Source organism: Carettochelys insculpta, chromosome 9 (assembly GCF_033958435.1).
Source record: "Carettochelys insculpta isolate YL-2023 chromosome 9, ASM3395843v1, whole genome shotgun sequence".
NCBI classification, from domain to species: domain Eukaryota; kingdom Metazoa; phylum Chordata; order Testudines; family Carettochelyidae; genus Carettochelys; species Carettochelys insculpta.
In genome coordinates, this window is record NC_134145.1 from 3,639,698 (window position 1) to 3,660,049 (window position 20,352).

The 20,352-nt window shown below is 60.5% G+C and overlaps 1 protein-coding gene across 2 annotated transcripts in view; it reads right to left on the reverse strand.

Annotated features, from left to right (window-relative positions):
* Window positions 1-465: 465 nt before the first annotated feature.
* Window positions 466-20,352, reverse strand: part of EIF2B3 (eukaryotic translation initiation factor 2B subunit gamma) — a 133,472-nt gene continuing 113,585 nt past the window's right edge. Inside the window, exons 11-12 of one of the 2 annotated variants that reach the window (XM_075003285.1) lie at window positions 14,921-15,024; window positions 466-665 (exon numbers count right to left, since the gene is read on the reverse strand). In XM_075003285.1, coding sequence (XP_074859386.1) covers window positions 613-665; window positions 14,921-15,024 — 157 coding nt within the window. In that variant the 3' untranslated portion in view covers window positions 466-612. Of the gene's footprint in view, window positions 666-14,920; window positions 15,025-18,292; window positions 18,461-20,352 lie in introns of those variants that run through there. The other variant, XR_012646633.1, reaches the window with a different exon arrangement.

Here is a 20,352-nt window from a genome sequence, read left to right on the forward strand (position 1 = left end):
GCGCTAACAGTGACATAACTTCTAATTACGTTCAGGTTTCCTCCCTCCCTCCCTCCCTCCCCCCACCCGTGGCCTCAGGCTGCATTTCAAAGCCCCAGGCCAAACCCCGAGGGTACGCGTGGGAAACGCCTTTGGCGCACCAGCTCAGCCGCTGCAGAGACTAAAAACAGCTGCGCAGATTCAACGGGTCAGCCCCAGCGTGGAGGGCGTGGGAAGTCTAGGGACACGGCAGGGACGGGGCGGATGTAACACTGCTTCATTGAGGGGCTTCCCCATCGTGTCCTCCTGGCATAAAGCGGCTCCTGGCTTCCACCGGAGAGCGGTACAAGCCGGCAGAGCTGTGGTTTGGGTCCCAACAAGATCACCTGCGTCCATCAGCAAGTGGGCTCCATCTGCGTGGTCCCAGCTGGCAGTGCTGCAGGCGCTGGTACCGCGCGGTGGGAGGGCCAGGGAGAGGCAGACACCTTGGGGGAACAATTTCTTTATTAAGACATAGATCCAGGGCTGCCCGGGAAAGGAGCGGCTCCGGCGTGAGCCTGGCCTGGCCTGTCCCAGCCTGCTGCAGATGAAGGCTCTCGTGAAGGTGCGGGCTCCGGCTTCCCCACCTGCCTGCTAGATTTCCATCAGCTGCTCGCTGCCCACAATGACTTCGTTGACATGCTTGGCTGAAAGATGACAAAAGAAAAGGAGGAATTGGGGGGGTGTCACCGAGCTCAGAACCAACACTGATCAAAGCAGCAGCTTGCAGAGCCAATGGGGACAGCAGGTTCCGGCTTTCCCCACCCGCTGTGCTCAGTCCCTGGCCCGCGCCAGAGGGGAATGGAGCGAGATCTCGCACTCGGCCGTGTCGCTTACTCCACAAGGCACAGCTGCTGCCAACAGGAGTACGGCCGGGCACTGGCCGAGCGTCACACCCCAAGGGAGACGGGGACAGGAACCTTCCAGCCAGGGCTTTCAGAGGGCTGAGTACCCACCACTTCCGCTGAAGTCAGCAGGGGCTGGATGTGCTCAGGACTCTGCAGGCTTCAGGCCCAGCATCACAAGTGACTTGCAAAGAGATCACTAGTGCACTGGCCTCTGATCCCACAGGCTCACTTCACAGGCCAAGAGACTGGGCTTTCCTTTGCTGCCTCCGGCCCAGGGGGGCTCTTTGCAACACTAGCAGAGAGCAGCGGGCTTGGGGCCCAGCGGTGGGCCCCCTACGGGAGGCCCGGCTCACACTCCTATACCCCACCCATTGCGTGCTGGGGCTCAGCCAGGCTACAGCCTCTGGCTACTCCCCCAGCTTCGCATCCGCTCAGTGAACAGTCAGCAGCCAAGGCACAGGCATTCCCTCCTCTGCCTCACAACTCCCGTGTGACCCTGGGCAAGTCACTTAGCCTGCCAGGCACAGCTGTCTGATGGGGATCAAAACCCTACCCCATCTCATGTGTCCAAGGGCATGAGGTGCTCAGACACTGCAGTGAGGGGGCAGGACAGGGCTGGGCAATGCCTAGGCAGGACACTAGAGCGTGGCAGCCAGACTGGTGGTGAACACTCGTGCTATTTTACTTGCCCATCTCCAGTTACTCCCGGGTGCGGAGCAGTTTGCAAGGCTGCCGGGAAGCAAAGATCAAGCAGACTTTGACATAGCAAACCCTCGGCAATGCCAAGCCATGGCGTTCTCCTCCCTGCCAGGTATCCATTACCGAAGAACGCCAGGAGACCCAGGACTGTGAAACACACCGCGCTTCAGGGAGTCCCAGCCCAGCGACAAGATCCTCTGTAGCTGTCACCCTGCCCAGCCCCACTCCTCTCTCGTGCGCAGGCGCTGCCAGGGCTAATCATGAACTCACTGCAGAGACCCACCCAGGTACCCTTTTGGATAACACCACCAAGATGCATCTGGCTTTCGGCACCAGACGGGGCGACTGGACTCTCTGCTCCTAGAGCTGCCGGTGACTGTGGGTAACTCGCCGTCCAGCCGCAGGAGGCAGGCGCAGACCCCCAGCCTGGATGTCTGACTTCGAAACGCAATCCTCGCCAGGGGCTCCAGTTCCACCTTTTGGCTGGAGTCCCTGCTCCGAGCAGACGCCGTGCTGGCACTCCAGGCAATGAACTGACTGTCCCATCGGAGGGTGATGGACGCACCATGAGAGCGACAGAACGAAGCGCCAGCCTGTGCCAGCTGCGCCACCTCCGGTCCGGGACTCGCCCCGCTTTGCCAGCACGCCTCGAACCAGACCTGCAACTGGGCTTGCTGATCCATTCCCCAGCCCTAGCACCACCCCAGCACTCCTCAGGCAGGCCCTGGGGCTCCATTCCTGACCCTCTGCAAAGCCGCCTACCGGTCACGCTGAGCTGTGCAAGGTGGTGAAGACCCCGGCTAAATCCCAGCAGGAGCCAGCTCATTCCAGCGGGCAGGTTAAAGGTGTCCCCAGCGAAGTCTGCAGAGACCCATGTCAGCCTTGGATTTGGTGGGTGTATTCGCAGCACTAATCTCTTCTGCTGAACAGCCCTCGCTTATGCCCAGCCAGCCTCCCCCGCTTCCTGAGACTTGCCGAGCTTTGCTCCATCTTGTTAAACATTTTGCCACGGGTGGGGTGTGTCCCCCCCATTTCTGGGCTACTTTGCACTCCCACGGCTCCCAGCTATGAACAACAGGGCACATTTTTATCAGCACTCAAGGTCAAAGCGCTTGACAACAGTGGGTGAATGCCACCATGCCCATTTCCCAGATGGGAAAACTGAAGCAAGGAGAGTTTAAGTGCCTCGCCCAAGGTCAGGAAGTCTGTCGGTGGCACTGTAAAGGCAGCTCAACCTTCCCAGTCCCTTCGCTCGGTCCGCTATATTACGCTGCCTGTGGAGATCACCAAGGAGAACCAGCAGGTCCCAGTATGCGACGCTTGACCTTACGCAAATGGGCCAATGGCTCCGGGAGCTGGGGCCTGATGGCTCTCCTGGGCCCCGATGTGGGATCGGAGATCACTGTGAAATTGCCAGGCTCATTTTCAGCCCCTGGGGTGAACTGCAAAGCGTGTGCTGCTTTGTAAGGCAAAGGGGGTCGGCTTCTTCCAGGCATGCAAGCGGTAGAAAAGAAAAGCAGGTGCTTACGCCCTCTGCCCGCCTTCTCCCTGACCTCTCCGGAAAGCCCTGGGTCACGGGGACTCTTTGCTGTCTTCTGATCAGAGCCTGCTGTGCGGAGCTGAAGACGGGCCCTGTTTCCTTAACAGACATGGCTGCTGCCGGCTGGTGGCTAAGGCTCTTCTCCACGAGCTCAGGGAACGCCAATTCCCGGGCGTGCGGGGGGGGAGCGTGGCGAGCCAGGCGCCTGTTCCGTGGCCTGGCCGGGGAGATGGCTGTGCAGGGAGAAGAGGGAGCGAAGGAAGGACTTGCGAAAAGGGCGAGCGCTGTCTGCTGCAAACTCAAAATCACATTGCTCAAGATCTGCTGGGTCTGGGCGCAGCTGGCCCCGCGTGACCACAGAGCAGGTCAAGACGCTCGAGCGCCCGTTTCGCCCTCCGCTGCAGTTTGCAGAGTGGGTCTGGGTGCTCCAGCCGAGATTTCACTGAGTGCAGATCAAAAATCTGCTGCAGCAGGCATCTGTTCATGGCCCTGCGCGTCCCAGCGCCTTAGAAACACCAGGCCGGGCTGGGGGGAGGCAGACGGCCTCTGCAGCTGGATGCAAAACTAACTGCAGTGCACATAAACGCAGGGCGGAAATGACTCCGGATCTGAGCGCAAACCCAGCTGTAATCCTGCATGCTAATGACCCAGCGCAGGCCATGCTCTCTGCCAGCTTCCGCCGGGGGATGCAGCAGCATCCCACTCTCAGCACCATGAAAGCATCTCCTTGCTGTGCTCTCCATTCACCGCGAGCCACACCGCCGCTGCTGGGGCAAGGCTGCCGCGTAACGGGGGGAGGGAGAACAAGGTTACGGCAGAGGCCCAGGACCACCCCGAAACCCCAGCCCTTGGGGCTCCAGAAAAGGCTGTTTACTCCCGCAATTCCACACGCTGCTTTAGAAACCGGTTCAAACAGCCCCGGCCCAGAATTACTGCTCCATTGTGCAGTGGGGAGCGAAGCCTGGGAGCTGGGGTGGGAGCGGGGAGGCTGCAGAACCAGGCGCTGCGGGGCTCGGTCTACCTGGAGAGGAAGGCTGGGAGAGCACGAGGGCCGTGCCCCGGCAGACACCAGGAGCCTGGCGGGGGGCCTGGCGTGTGGAGATAAGGAAGGGAAGGAGGGGCCGAGGGGATGGCAGTTACTGGGCAATGGGGGCCATGGGGGGGCGTTTTGCCAACATCTCCTCCAGCCCCCCCCCGACTTGAGGCAAATCAGCACAAACGGGGCGACCAGAAGTGCCACTCCCAGAGCTCCGCACCTGCTCGGCTGCCTGGCCCCCAGAGACGGGGCAGACCTTCCGGCTGGAGCCAGGAGGCCGGGATGCTCGGACGCCCTCCTGGCTAGGAGCTCGGGGGCTTCGCCTCCAGCGTGGCCGGCCTGGCCTTTCCTTGGGCGGTGCCGGAGCCTGGTGGCCTAGAAACAGCGCTGACCGGGGAGAGAACGCACTGGGCAAACAGAGTCCCAGGAAGCAGCAGCCACACTGCTCTGCCCTGCAGCCTAGAAGGTCAGAGGGCCCACAGCTGAGGGCTGCCAGGAGCAATGGGCACCCCGGGACCCCGCTGAGCGGGGGGGTCAGTGCCCCCCAGCAGTGAGCCCACACTCACCCTGGTGGGCTGCTCTGGAGGAGGGTGCTGTGCCAGCATGACCAGGGCATTCTCTGCCCCATCTGTGCCAGCCCCGCTGGGCGGCACGTGTTGGACAGGGCAGGGGGAGGCTACACGGTGGGGCAGCAGGTGCCCCATGGGTCAGAGCAGGAGAGGCTGGAGAGCCGCGGCAGCCCTGGGGGTCTCAGTGGGTGGGCCGGTGCAGGCAGTGGAAGAGGGAGAGGGAGCCAGCAGGGCAGGTGAGTGCAGAGAGTACAAGAATGAGCGTTAACTCAGGAGAGAGGAGCTCAGACCACGTGGCTGGAATGAGAGACGCTCGCCCTGCGCCTGCTACAGACAGAGGGGATGGACGTGGACGCTGCTGTGCTCGTTGACTCCCAAGCAGAAAGCCCGGGCGCTTCTCACAGCCACGAGAACGCCGCCAGCCATGCAGGGGATCGGCACACGTGGCAGCAGATTGACTTTACCGTGGACCCCGTCCCACAGTGGTGTGGCGGGGAGGGAGGCAGCTGGCAACATGCCCGAGTTCAGAAACTTGGGTGGGGACGACAGCAGGCGAGGAGAGCGATGTGCTCCCCCGGAAATAATCCAAAGCTGGAAGGTCGTCTGAGCCATATCAGGGTGCCTCAAAAATAGCAGCCGCCGTCAGTCACACGGAAGACAAATCAGGAGAGACGGGGCGAAGATACAGCCATGCTGTGCGTCAGGTTAGGAGCAGGGTCAGGCCCCTCCTGTGCGCTGGAACAGAACGCCGGACCGGATCCAACATCTTGGCTCAAGTCGCTACCCAGCCAGCACAAGTCACCAGATTAATTCCAGAACTTTACGCCCTGATCCAATGGGGCTGGGACAGCACAACCCCCACCCCTCCCGCCAAGTGTGACATGGGAGGGGAATTCACATTTGGCTTGTGCGATCCCGGTGGCCCACCAAGCTGAAGAATGGGAAGCGGCTGACACTGCCTGGTTCCCACACTGCTACTGTTAATTGTCAGCAAAAGAACTCCTGCTGGCAGGGGCTCAGAAATGTGACTGGAAGGGCTTCGCTCCCCACAGCAGCCGGTGGCTAAGGCAAGGAGCTGCTGTCACCACAAGAGCTTGCTGATTGCGGTGCTGAGCGCAAGGCGAGTTTTTCTTTCCCTGCACGGACCCTCATCTGGGTATTTCTCCTGGCTCTTTAACGTGGCTGACTGCTAGGAGCGCACAAGTGGTTATTTTCTCTGGACGGAGAATGTGAAAATATTTCCACAAGGTTAGGAACTGAGGCCTTCTGGGCAGATTTTTCACAATCGACAGGCAGAAGGCAGCTCACGTAACCCTTTCCTGCAGCAAGCCTGAATCTCCCCAGCGGAGACTCCCATGGCTGGCAACCAAAAGTCCACAGGAAGTGGGGGACGAATGTTACTGAATGGACGTCCTAGCGAAATGACATGCCAGTGTTACCCAATGTGGGAAATAAACCTCTGGGATCGGTCAGAAATGGGCCAATCTTCCTCAAGACAGGTCTGACTTTGCTGGCGAGTACCTGCCTTGGCATGCTCTGACTGACACGTGTCGAAGAGTGACTGGCAATATACTCTCGCCTGCTGTAACCTCCCAGTCCTGGGTGGACACCAGCCCCGCTGTGGCACTGGCCCAGTCCGAGGGACGTGGGTAATCCTGCACACAATACACCAGGCTTCAGAGAATGGGAATAGGGAAAATACATGGGTTTGCCCTTGTCAGCCACGTTTTCACAACTGTTCTGCTGAGGAGCTGCAGGACGCCCAGGTCCCACAGCAGAGATCCGACAGTTTGCAAAGGGGATACCGCACTGGTGGCAGAACCTTTTGTCATCCCTGGGAACAACTGCCCAAGTCTGGCCAAGCGAGGAGCCTCAGCAGATCTCGGTTTGCACGTGTTCAGCAGAGACTCGTCTGTTTGGCAGTAAATTCTCCCAAGAGCCTGTCTGCACTGACCGTGCTCAGCCTGGGGGGCAGGAGCTGAGCTCGCCTGTCCCTTCAAGGGCTGCTTTCGGGAGCTGTGATACCAGCACTAGGATGGACAGGAGACACCGTCTCTCCTTGTGCTCAGTACGCCAGCACAGGGGAAGAAGCGGCCTGACTCCAGCGCAGAGGGGACGAGAGCCTGACTGTGGAGTTGAGGCGGCAGAGGGAGCAGACTGGGACAAGGAGACTCGTGTGGGGAAGGGAGCCAGAGTATGAAAGGGGCTTCAGCCCAGGGCCTGGGTTGAGGGGACCCTGCCAAAAAATCTCTGGGACACCAACAGTGCAGGGCTCTTTGAAGGCCTCCTTCGCCTGCGATCCAGCCCTGTGCTGCTCCTGGGAAGCCCCTGCGACCCGGCCCTGTGCTGCTCCTGCAAAGCCCCTGCGACCCGGCCCTGTGCTGCTCCTGCGAAGCCCCCGCGACCCGGCCCTGTGCTGCTCCTGCGAAGCCCCCGCGACCCGGCCCTGTGCTGCTCCTGCAAAGCCCCCGCGACCCGGCCCTGTGCTGCTCCTGCGAAGCCCCCGCGATCCGGCCCTGTGCTGCTCCTGCGAAGCCCCCGCGACCCGGCCCTGTGCTGCTCCTGCGAAGCCCCCGCGATCCGGCCCTGTGCTGCTCCTGCGAAGCCCCCGCGACCCGGCCCTGTGCTGCTCCTGCAAAGCCCCTGCGACCCGGCCCTGTGCTGCTCCTGCGAGGCCCCCGCGACCCGGCCCTGTGCTGCTCCTGCAAAGCCCCCGCGACCCGGCCCTGTGCTGCTCCTGCGAAGCCCCCGCGACCCGGCCCTGTGCTGCTCCTGCAAAGCCCCCGCGACCCGGCCCTGTGCTGCTCCTGCAAAGCCCCCGCGACCCGGCCCTGTGCTGCTCCTGCGACGCCCCCGCGACCCGGCCCTGTGCTGCTCCTGCGAAGCCCCCGCGACCCGGCCCTGTGCTGCTCCTGCAAAGCCCCCGCGACCCGGCCCTGTGCTGCTCCTGCGAAGCCCCCGCGATCCGGCCCTGTGCTGCTCCTGCGAAGCCCCCGCGATCCGGCCCTGTGCTGCTCCTGCGAAGCCCCTGCGACCCGGCCCTGTGCTGCTCCTGCGAAGCCCCTGCGACCCGGCCCTGTGCTGCTCCTGCAAAGCCCCCGCGATCCGGCCCTGTGCTGCTCCTGCGAAGCCCCCGCGATCCAGCCCTGTGCTGCTCCTGCGAAGCCCCTGCGACCCGGCCCTGTGCTGCTCCTGGGAAGCCCCTGCGACCCGGCCCTGTGCTGCTCCTGCGAGGCCCCTGCGATCCGGCCCTGTGCTGCTCCTGGGAAGCCCCCGCGACCCGGCCCTGTGCTGCTCCTGCGAGGCCCCCGCGATCCGGCCCTGTGCTGCTCCTGCGAGGCCCCCGCGACCCGGCCCTGTGCTGCTCCTGCAAAGCCCCCGCGACCCGGCCCTGTGCTGCTCCTGCGAAGCCCCCGCGACCCGGCCCTGTGCTGCTCCTGCAAAGCCCCTGCGACCCGGCCCTGTGCTGCTCCTGCAAAGCCCCCGCGACCCGGCCCTGTGCTGCTCCTGCGAGGCCCCCGCGACCCGGCCCTGTGCTGCTCCTGCGAGGCCCCCACGACCCGGCCCTGTGCTGCTCCTGGGAAGCCCCCGCGACCCGGCCCTGTGCTGCTCCTGCAAAGCCCCCGCGACCCGGCCCTGTGCTGCTCCTGCGAGGCCCCTGCGACCCGGCCCTGTGCTGCTCCGGGAAAGCCCCTGCGACCCGGCCCTGTGCTGCTCCTGCAAAGCCCCTGCGATCTGGCCCTGTGCTGCTCCGGGAAAGCCCCTGCGACCCGGCCCTGTGCTGCTCCTGCAAAGCCCCCGCGACCCGGCCCTGTGCTGCTCCTGCGAAGCCCCTGCGATCCGGCCCTGTGCTGCTCCTGCGAAGCCCCCGTGACCCGGCCCTGTGCTGCTCCTGCGAAGCCCCCGCGACCCGGCCCTGTGCTGCTCCTGCGAAGCCCCCGCGACCCGGCCCTGTGCTGCTCCTGCAAAGCCCCCGCGACCCGGCCCTGTGCTGCTCCTGCGAGGCCCCCGCGACCCAGCCCTGTGCTGCTCCTGCGAGGCCCCCGCGACCCGGCCCTGTGCTGCTCCTGGGAAGCCCCCGCGACCCGGCCCTGTGCTGCTCCTGCGAGGCCCCTGCGACCCGGCCCTGTGCTGCTCCTGCAAAGCCCCCGCGACCCGGCCCTGTGCTGCTCCTGCGAGGCCCCTGCGACCCGGCCCTGTGCTGCTCCTGCGAAGCCCCCGCGACCCGGCCCTGTGCTGCTCCGGGAAAGCCCCTGCGACCCGGCCCTGTGCTGCTCCTGCAAAGCCCCTGCGATCTGGCCCTGTGCTGCTCCGGGAAAGCCCCTGCGACCCGGCCCTGTGCTGCTCCTGGGAAGCCCCTGCGATCCAGCCCTGTGCTGCTCCTGGGAAGCCCCCGCGATCCAGCCCTGTGCTGCTCCTGCGAGGCCCCCGCGATCCGGCCCTGTGCTGCTCCTGCGAGGCCCCCGCGATCCGGCCCTGTGCTGCTCCTGCGAGGCCCCCGCGACCCGGCCCTGTGCTGCTCCTGCAAAGCCCCCGCGACCCGGCCCTGTGCTGCTCCTGCAAAGCCCCCGCGACCCGGCCCTGTGCTGCTCCTGCGAGGCCCCCGCGATCCGGCCCTGTGCTGCTCCTGCGAAGCCCCCGCGATCCAGCCCTGTGCTGCTCCTGCGAAGCCCCTGCGACCCGGCCCTGTGCTGCTCCTGGGAAGCCCCTGCGACCCGGCCCTGTGCTGCTCCTGCGAGGCCCCTGCGATCCGGCCCTGTGCTGCTCCTGGGAAGCCCCCGCGACCCGGCCCTGTGCTGCTCCTGCGAGGCCCCCGCGATCCGGCCCTGTGCTGCTCCTGCGAGGCCCCCGCGACCCGGCCCTGTGCTGCTCCTGCAAAGCCCCCGCGACCCGGCCCTGTGCTGCTCCTGCGAAGCCCCCGCGACCCGGCCCTGTGCTGCTCCTGCAAAGCCCCTGCGACCCGGCCCTGTGCTGCTCCTGCAAAGCCCCCGCGACCCGGCCCTGTGCTGCTCCTGCGAGGCCCCCGCGACCCGGCCCTGTGCTGCTCCTGCGAGGCCCCCACGACCCGGCCCTGTGCTGCTCCTGGGAAGCCCCCGCGACCCGGCCCTGTGCTGCTCCTGCAAAGCCCCCGCGACCCGGCCCTGTGCTGCTCCTGCGAGGCCCCTGCGACCCGGCCCTGTGCTGCTCCGGGAAAGCCCCTGCGACCCGGCCCTGTGCTGCTCCTGCAAAGCCCCTGCGATCTGGCCCTGTGCTGCTCCGGGAAAGCCCCTGCGACCCGGCCCTGTGCTGCTCCTGCAAAGCCCCCGCGACCCGGCCCTGTGCTGCTCCTGCGAAGCCCCTGCGATCCGGCCCTGTGCTGCTCCTGCGAAGCCCCCGTGACCCGGCCCTGTGCTGCTCCTGCGAAGCCCCCGCGACCCGGCCCTGTGCTGCTCCTGCGAAGCCCCCGCGACCCGGCCCTGTGCTGCTCCTGCAAAGCCCCCGCGACCCGGCCCTGTGCTGCTCCTGCGAGGCCCCCGCGACCCAGCCCTGTGCTGCTCCTGCGAGGCCCCCGCGACCCGGCCCTGTGCTGCTCCTGGGAAGCCCCCGCGACCCGGCCCTGTGCTGCTCCTGCGAGGCCCCTGCGACCCGGCCCTGTGCTGCTCCTGCAAAGCCCCCGCGACCCGGCCCTGTGCTGCTCCTGCGAGGCCCCTGCGACCCGGCCCTGTGCTGCTCCGGGAAAGCCCCTGCGACCCGGCCCTGTGCTGCTCCTGCAAAGCCCCTGCGATCTGGCCCTGTGCTGCTCCGGGAAAGCCCCTGCGACCCGGCCCTGTGCTGCTCCTGGGAAGCCCCTGCGATCCAGCCCTGTGCTGCTCCTGGGAAGCCCCCGCGATCCAGCCCTGTGCTGCTCCTGCGAGGCCCCCGCGATCCGGCCCTGTGCTGCTCCTGCGAGGCCCCCGCGATCCGGCCCTGTGCTGCTCCTGCGAGGCCCCCGCGACCCGGCCCTGTGCTGCTCCTGCAAAGCCCCCGCGACCCGGCCCTGTGCTGCTCCTGCAAAGCCCCCGCGACCCGGCCCTGTGCTGCTCCTGCGAGGCCCCCGCGACCCGGCCCTGTGCTGCTCCTGCAAAGCCCCCGCGACCCGGCCCTGTGCTGCTCCTGCGAAGCCCCCGCGACCCGGCCCTGTGCTGCTCCTGCGAAGCCCCCGCGACCCGGCCCTGTGCTGCTCCTGCAAAGCCCCTGCGACCCGGCCCTGTGCTGCTCCTGCGAGGCCCCTGCGACCTGGCCCTGTGCTGCTCCGGGAAAGCCCCTGCGACCCGGCCCTGTGCTGCTCCAGGAAAGCCCCTGCGATCCGGCCCTGTGCTGCTCCAGGAAAGCCCCTGCGATCCGGCCCTGTGCTGCTCCTGGGAAGCCCCCGCGACCCGGCCCTGCCGGGTGGTGGGACCCCCTCCCCTAGTGCTGGGAAGCTCCAGCCACACATTTCCCTGGCCTGCAGGCTCTGCTTCCACAGTGCCCGTGCCGGGAACCTAGGCCAATGGAAGCTGAGAAGGGGAGGTGCCTGCAGCCGAGCGAGCGAATGGTGGTGCACGGAGCTGCCTGTCCCCTGCCTTCTCGGGGGCCTGGGCCACCAAACAGAGCTGCTCCAGGTAAGTGCCCAGCACCCCAACCCCCTTCCCCACATCTCCTGTGCTGAGATGCCGCCTGCAATCCAACCCCCCTGGCCCCAGCCTGGAGCCTCCTCCTGCACCCCAAATGCCTCATGCCAGAGCCTGCACCTCCACTTGGAGCACTCCCTCCCACCCCCATTCCCTGCCTGACCCACAGCCCCTCCTGTGTGCTGAACCCCTCATTTCTGGCCCCTTCCTGGAACCCAGGGGGCCCCTGCCCCTCTGCCCCTCAGCACAGTTAATCCAGACCTGGGGCAGGTGCTGGGACTGACTGGGCAAGGAGTCTGGGACTGGCAGCTGGGACGGGGTCTGAGATCGGACGAGGAGCTGGGGTGGATGATTGGGACAAGGTGTGGCGGAGGCAGACTGGGAGTGAGATGAGGGGCGGGTTGGAGGGGACGAGGAGACAGGACAGGGGAAACCGGGGCAAAAGGATCACAGGTGCTCCCGCACGCTCCTCTGGGGAAGCGGGGATGGATTCCCAGCCTGTCAGCAAACACCTGGGTCTCCTCCTCGCTAGCACTGCTCCCGCCGGCCGATGACAACCTACCGCAGCTGCCAGCTGCTCCAGTAGTGGAGGTGACAGGAGCTGGGCTGGGGGGTAGGAAGTTCAGACCAGGCTGACGACCCACCTAGGAGCCAGTGCAGTTCCGAGTGAGGGAATTTCTCACTGTTTCAGGCTCTCGGTTTAAACCCAGGAAATTAACTATTAAAATCAACATTAAAATAATGTTGCCAAGTCCAGTAGTGGACAGTTACCAAACACCAAAGCCCCCTTGTGCCTCTGCCTGCAGACACAGCTGTTAACTGCACCGTCTCATCCTGTTTTTCCATAGGACTCCTGCTTCATCCAGTGCACCTGCTCCGGGGCTGGACTCAAGGAAAGGCCGGCAGGGGCAGAAGTGTCTTATGGTTAAAGAGGACGATGCCCCGAGGAGTCTGAATGCCTCCTGCTTCTGCTCCGGAGCTGCAGTGTGATGCTCCGCAAGTCACAGAATTCCAGCCTTTCACAAGCGGCCGATATTTGCGCACTCAGCATTTTCTGGGCGCCCAGCGTGAGAGCCTGCGGCCGAGCGCTCGCAGCTCCAGCAGAAGCCGACGGCAGCCGTGCTCTGAAAGCCAAGTGCCAGAGAATGCAAAGCCCCCAAAGAGACGCCCCGGATTGGCACGTTCCTTTGAACTTAATCTCTCTGGCCCAGCTCCTCAAGACACTTAATGGCCAGTACCACCAATACCACTAAATACCTGCAGGAGCCATGCCTGTGTGTCTCCCCTGCGAAGTGGGGGTAACACCACCCTGTCCTCACGGGGGAGGACAAGTCACCGACTGGCCTGGCGTGAAGCTGAGGTTATGGTGACAAGTGCCACAAAACAGCCCAGGGGCTGGGCTTGACCTCCTGGGGACCCTTCCAGCCCCAGGATTCGATGACTCTGCATCCTGGGGGCAGGGTCTGTACCGGGCACAAGGGCCGGAGCCACACGCTGATTGGTGCGGAGGAAACCCAAGGCCGAGCAGCGGCTCACTCAGCGAGCGCCACCCTGGGCGTGCACGGACCCAGCACAGGCGATCCCGCACAGACAGGCCGAACGAGGGGGACGGGCGAGCTTCATGCTGGCACATCCTGACTTCTGGGTGTTTGCTGTGCAACTGTCACCCCCAGCTGCGGCTGGGTTGTCACGTACACAGCCCCCGAAGCGTGCTAGCCTTAGCCACCACAGGGACCTGCCTGGCCCCAGGGACGAGAGAGACGAAGGCCGAGACAACGATGGCGTCAAACCCCAGGGAGCAGCGGGGCTGTTTCGCGTGGGTTTTGCCTGTCCCACACCCCGTGGGCCTGTGTCGGCGATGTGGTTAACACAGTGCTGAAGGGAAGTGCTGCCAATTTCCTGCTGAAGCCTGTTTCACGGCTAACTTCTCCCAGATGTGGGACTCACTCTCTGTTGAATTGGGCCTGGCTGCACCCACTTCCTCCAGGAGTCACGTGGCCAGCTTTGGCCCCGGCTGGCTCTCCAGCCAGTGGGGAGTGCAGTCAGCACGCAGCTCACCTCACGTGCGTCACTGCAGTAATAGCACTGGGAGAGAACGACGTGGCCACCCGGAACGTGCTCAGCAGTAAGCAAAACATCCCCCAGGCCACATGCAGCCTGCTGGCCACCCACCCCTGCGTTAACATGCTGCCATCACGGATCCAGCAGGACAGCCAACTGTTGGGCAGGTTTCTCCAGGGAAACCAAATGTCGCTGACGCATTCAGACATCAGCACAGCAGGGGCTCAGGAGAGCTTTGGGGACCCGTGTGTGCATCTCCTGCCTAGCAGGCAGCCTCAGGCCACCACTAAGGGACCATGTGCCAGCTCATGGAAGAGACTAATAAAAAGTGACAGCTCAGCCAGCTGTGCTCAAAGGCGGGCTCCGGCGGAGCAGCAGGACGGAGCGGCACTGGCCAGCCTTGGGAGAGATGAGGCTGGCAGGTAGTCCTGTGCCTTCAAACTGAGGCGTGCTGACCAAGCCGCAGGGAGGGATAGCGAAGAGGCACGCAGCGCCAAGCGACCGCACCTTGGCCGGTTGTGAGAACGCCGGCCCCACCTGCGCATCACAGCCACCACTTTGATACCTCCAGTCCAGGAGCAACAGACTCACGCTTTCATTCCCAACAGCAGCACAGACAAGTCTGCGGTCGGGCTCACGACACGCAGCCCACACGCACAGCCGAGGCACTAGGGCCGGTCGGAACGAAAGGAGCACGCGGCACGTAAAAGCCAGCAACGGAACGCAGGTCAGATGGAACGACCGTACGCCGAGCTGTCCAGACACTCACTCCTGTCCTCTCCCCACACCCTGGAGTGGAAACCTGCCAGCCCCTCAAGCCCCCGAGTCCGCCCCAAAGCCCTTGCTTGTGATAGGCTCATGCAGACAACTTGCCCTTTGCTGCCTAGGAAGGCAGGGAAACAGTTCCATGCGGGCAGTGGCCAAGACGCTAGTGCTAATGTGGAGGTGCCGACTCTCCCACTTCTCCAGGGCCCAGGGGGTGCGCTCTGTCTGCACCAAACGGAGCTGATCGCAGCTGCCTTGCTAGCTGTAACCGAGCCAGCTGTAACCCATGCCACGCTCCGTCCCAATTCCTACCGGCGTATCAGTGGATCGAGAGAGATGTGTGCTGGTACGTGAGGCGAGGGAGGCAATGGGCTACACTGTCCCGCCTGGTGGTTGCCTTCACGCCCCCGCACTTTGACAGGCATTATGAGCTGAAATAACGACTCCCTGTGCCAACTGCAACCTGCAGGCTGATTGTGGTCTCTGGATGAGACTGTTTCGGGGTCCAGCCCTGACCACTGTGATGCCAATGGGAAATTTACCATGACTTCAGTGGGAGCACCAGACCCTTTACTCCACTTCATTCAAGAAGACATCACTTGGTCAAAACCCTTCCAACCTAACACGAACCTGCTCGTTTGCTCAACTGCTGCATCCAGGTGGAAACAAGGGTAAAACCCAGGGCAGAGAGCTCAGGAAGTTCCCAGTGCCTTTAATTAACTCTGTGCCAGTTATCAGTACAGCTCCCCGCTTACATTTAGGTTCCAGACGTTGGGTGCTGCCAATCAAACAGTCCCTGAGGTCAGCTCCTTTCTCTATCACGGCATTATGACAGATGAGGCAGTTCTGGAGGATGCACCTGGAAGTAAAAAGCCAAAAATCAGAGACGAAACGTAATTAGAGATTCAAGCAAGGGCAGTAACAGCCTGTTCCATGCGCGCTGATGAGACTTGCGCATGATTCTGGAGGAGGCTGAGCTTTGGTTCTGCCCTTCTCGCCTGGGTTTTCCCTCCATTACACGTGTTCTCTGACCCTCACGCTTTGTTGCCCCGACGGACGAATGGGCGCAGGCAGACGTTAGGGAACAACCATTACACTGAAAATGAGTTTTACATTTAGCTGAGTGGTCCCAGGAGAGACTGAATAGTGGGACAGAGCTCTGGGCCTGGACCCTGTGTTTGGTGAGGAACCATGCGGCTGGGGTGACCTGAGTTAAGACCTGACCCCACCACCACCTGCCAACCCTACAAACTCTCCTGCTCCTCTGTGACGCAGATTCTGCCATCCAGCGCAGACAACGGTTCCCTTGCTGATGTATGAGCCGGGGCGGAACCCTGCGCGCTCTCAGAGCTGCAGGAAGCCTGCAGCCCTACTTTCCGTCAGCAGCAGCTGTCAGCTAAGACCCAGGAAGTAAAAGAACAGGACGCCATAAACAGGTGCTCTGTGTGAAGCTGGTTCCTTCTCCCTCACGGGAAAGGGCTACAGAGATTCACTCAGGAGCTGTCCAGCTTAAGATGCCTTATAAGGCTTCTATGAAGATGTCAAGGGGAAAAAGGTACCAGCCTATCTTTGCTTTCTGTTATTGCAGCAGGATCTCAGCTGCTGCCTTTCCTGCAGCTCCAGTACCGCCCAGCAGTCTGGAGACCATCGTGTTCTGGAAGAGACTATTAGCCGAGAAATAGCGTTTCTGGGGAGAGGTTGGATTAAAGAATGGATCGGGTTTGGCACAGACTGCAGGGTGCTGCTGTGAGATTTCCTAGCAAGGACAGAGATACCCCCTCACTCGCACAGCCTACCCAAAGCAGCCCCCATGCTTCCTGAGCCTTATTAGCGTGCAAGCACTGCATGGGCCAGTCCTAGAGTCTCTCCCCCCAGGTGCCCATGGGCCCCAATCCTGGGCGTTCCCAGCACCCTTACAGACTGCAAAAGGAACTGCAGGTGCTTAGCACTTCTCAGGATCCTGCCAGAGGTTTATAAACCATTCTCGCCACCTGCTAGTGCCTGCGTGTGTGGAGAAGGGATTTTCGTGGAATGCTGGTGCAGATAAAGCTCAGACAGGAGAACAGTGGAGCTGAGCCCAGAGAAGATCTTTAGGGCCGAGAAGCTGGGTTACAACCAGGAAATGGTTCACACTGGGATCAATGATAGGCAAATTCTCCTGCAAACTGGGGGTGTACTTGGTAGACAGGACTGAGGCCTGGGAACCCAAGGGAGCTTGCTGATGTATGCCAGGTGCTAGCAAACCAGGGGATGTCTGCCCTGCTCCTCTGCCAGTGTGGCAGGAGGGGAGAAAACAAATCACCACCTCCAAAGCTTATAAAAAGCACACGCAGGCGCCCACCACCCTCCTCCCCATCACGTCAAATAGCAGCGGATCCAGTTTTTATTGTACGGGTGGAGCAAAACTGCAACAGATATAAACACATTTTGTGGGTGTTCCTTGCAATTGCTGACAGATGTAGCACAGCCATTCTGAAGCCATCTGTAAATGCCTTTTGAAGAAGTCTGTTCTGCAGCTGCCAAACAGCATATGCTGTGCGATTATTTTATCTGCATTTTTTTTTTTTTAATGCAAAGAGCACGGTACAAACTTTTATTCCCTGGCAGTGCCAATGTCTTGGGCCAGTCTATTGTGTTCTCTTTAACAACTGCACTTTCTGGCTCTTTCAAACAGTCAGTACAATTTTATATGGGGAGGGGCTCTGATAGCATTGAGCTTGCTGAACATTATTGCATGTGGTGTACACAGCTGATTTACTGCATTCTTAATGGGAACCATATTTTTCTTCCTAAAACGTAGTATATTTTTCAGCTTTTCAGCACTGTGAAAATGGATCTCTTCTGACCTGAAAATTCGGGAACGACACTCAAACCCACAAGAACAACTAATTTGGGTCATTTGATTTACAGCTGAAATTTCAATTAGAATTTGTTTTAAGTGCAGTGGCGCAGCTGAAAGCCTGGCAGCTGGGGATTTTGCTGAAAATAAATACCAATACGCCGGGGCTGTCTGCATTCTGCAGTGAGGGTTTTACAGGCCTGGTCCTGCAGCGGTAACAGCTGTACGTGTCGCGTTCGTTGGCTACACAGGCACAATGTGTGAGTGCAAGAGGGAGTGTGTCTCTCTGACAAGCAGAGAGACTGACTTTGTGTTTTAAAAAAGGGAGGGAACACGAGGAAGAAGAGTAATGGGCCACAAAGGGAGGGGGGTGGGAAGAGGGGGAATTACAAGGATTTAGGTCTTTAAATTGCAGACCACCTAACAAGAGCACTCTGCAATGCCCCTAATTTCAGTAAGGCCACAGACTACCTCCCACCTCCTCCCCCCACTCCCCTCATTGTAAACAACTCATCCCCACAAAAAACAACAGAGAGCAAAACGTACACACATTCTGCCACATTCCAGGCCCTTCTTTATCTTCTATTTATTTTTCTAAAAGGTCACAGATTGCGAGGGGGGCGGGGGGGTGGGGAGAGAGGCAAGCCAAAAACGCAGGCCACCTCTTGTGTGGGCCGAGCCAATGTCCACACACACAATACGGAGCTTTTATTGCACAGCAGTCCCTGGACTTGGCAAACTTCTCTCCCTCCCCCGCCCCCAGCTTGTGGTAAAGTCTCCCCGCTGTAACCCAGAGGACGGGGGGTTGACTGCTTTTGAAAGAAACTAAAAGAATTGGGAAAGAATTCCCTCTCTTGTCAACGTTATAAATAAGGAAATATTAGTCCCAGAGACCGACTGATTTACACAGCCCTGGGACTGCTTGCAGGGCAAGCTATCAGTCTGTAAATCACACGCTTAAATCGAATCTGTCAACTGCAGTTGCAACGTGCTACTTAGGCAAAGCAAAGCATCTACCCCCTCAAGTGGTAAGATCACCCAGGCACTGCGGTGCTTAACCTTTGAACATGTAAATCTGAGATCAAACAAACTATTGGGGAGCGGGGGATCAAAATACGCAGTGCTCAGCACACAAGGAACGAGCTACAGGAACCCAACACACAACCCATAATTACACGCTACCCACTAATTATTTAGGCCCTTGTGATTAAAGTGATGAACGTTCCCAGAAGAGACACTTAAATCACAGAGGCCAAGACCTCCAGGGGAGGGCTGACCTGAGATTTACCAGCTTAGAGAGGTATGGATATCCCGGGTTGGCCTTACGGCAGATCACCAGAGATGGAGATGGAACACAGCCATGGCCGCTCGCTCAAGCCAGTGGTACAGCAGAAGGAGCTCACCTCCGACAGGCAGCGTGTGGCACAGCGCAGGAAGGACTTCTCACGGATGGGCTCTGGATATGGAGAAAAGCAAAGACGCTGCTGCGTCTGGGGCCCAGTGCTGGCAACCCCATGCTCTGCACTGCCCTGAAGTGGAATCTCCTGCTTCCTGGAGGAGGTGAGGCCGAGCAGGCTACAGAACAGAGATGTACGAGCTCCAAGAGGGAGGGAGTGTGGCATGCGGGTCAGACTCACTCTCTTATGGCCTCTCTGGATCAGCTGCTGAGCCTGGATGGTTTTAGTACCTGAGGGCTGATGGTGAATTGGCTAATCAGGGAGGTGGAGAAGGGTGTGACCCCTACCACGTGGGGCAATCCCTGCCAAGGTCTGAGCCCTCCTTCACACCCCCACTAGGCTGGACATTAAGTTGTCAGGGACCCCTCATGGAGGGAAGGCTCTGGATGGCAAGTCCTACCGCCACCTCCTTGTGGTGAGTCAGTCCCTGGCTCAGATAGCCAGGCAGAATGCAGAGGGCACCCTATCTAATTATCGCACTATGCGCCATATGTTCTTGCTTGCCAGCTGGATACAGGGCAGCACTCGTGCACCTCTAAGGAGGCAGAGACAATCCCGCTTGGACAGAAAAGACGGCAGCCACCACGAGAGGCTTTAACAAGGGCAGATGAAAAGCAAGAAATGAGGAGTAACTCTCAGTGCTCTAGCAGCAACCACTGCCTCCCACAGGAGGCCCACTTCCGCTCTCAGCAGAGGCGTGGTGGCTATGACACACAATCAAAGTGGTAAGACACTATCGTGGAAAAACAGAGACCTCTCAAGCCCATTGTCAGGAACCTAGAGAATCCCGAAATGTCACTTTCCCACAAAGACTTTTTCACACGTTAATAATGAGTTGGGATAATGCAGCTCCTCCGTTTACGCACTCAGCAGCTACAGGAGATGACAACTGAACGTGCTGAAATTTCAGAGATACTTTTCAAAGAAACCAGCCTGCTTGAAATAGAGGCTTGGATCTCCAGCTCTCCCCACAGGGTAAAAGAAACCTCCTACCAACCCCCTAAGTTCTTAAGAAATGTGAAAGGTGAATTTGCTGAGGAACTTTCTAGCCAGGGATATATACTGCGTTCATTACCCTGGCATGATTGCTTTGCACGCCTCCTGCCCCACCACCAAATATTGCACTCTACACCACATGTACTTGCCTGCATTCACATTTTCCAGTCACAGTTCACGGGATCCTGCAGACAACTGACCCAGAAGAACTGGTGTGCAACCGCCGCTGGTCTAAGATACAGGTGTTTGGGCAAGGGAAACTGGGAAGTGGTTTCTCCCCTCTGACACTACAGTTTAATTATCTCTGGTTGACCTTGGAGTAAGTTCATCCCTGACCCTCCATTTAGCTAGAAGTCCAGTTGTAATACATGACAGTTCTGTTACAACCTTTTCCATTGCAGGAACCACAGTGCATGACAACCTGTCTCAAGAGTCATTCACGTACGAGTCTTATTTCACAAGGGCCCTGCCTCCTGTGATCACAGTAGAAACTATCTGTTCCTTATTTCAAAGGCTAAAAACAGAACAATTATTCCTTAAATTCCAACTCTGACTTAAATCCACAGAACAATTATTCCTTAAATTCATTAGCTGGGGCCCTTCCCAGCAGATGCAGTGATATTTGGAGGATGCTCTTTGGGTTTGTTCTGAGTGCAGTTCTCTTCCAAAATGGACTTTGTGGTATTGTGGGGTGCCCTATTTCAGGCACCACAGTAACCCCCTTGAAAAGTGAACCCATTTGAGGAGTCAGTTCTAAATGCCTGTCTAGCCAAGGAAGCCTGGGACCTGACAATCAAGCCAGATTCTTACCTTCCCTCACACTAACACTACACTCAGTACAAATGCACAGGGGCAAAATTAGAGAGGTGAAGGCACACAACAAGCTCCAACTCGC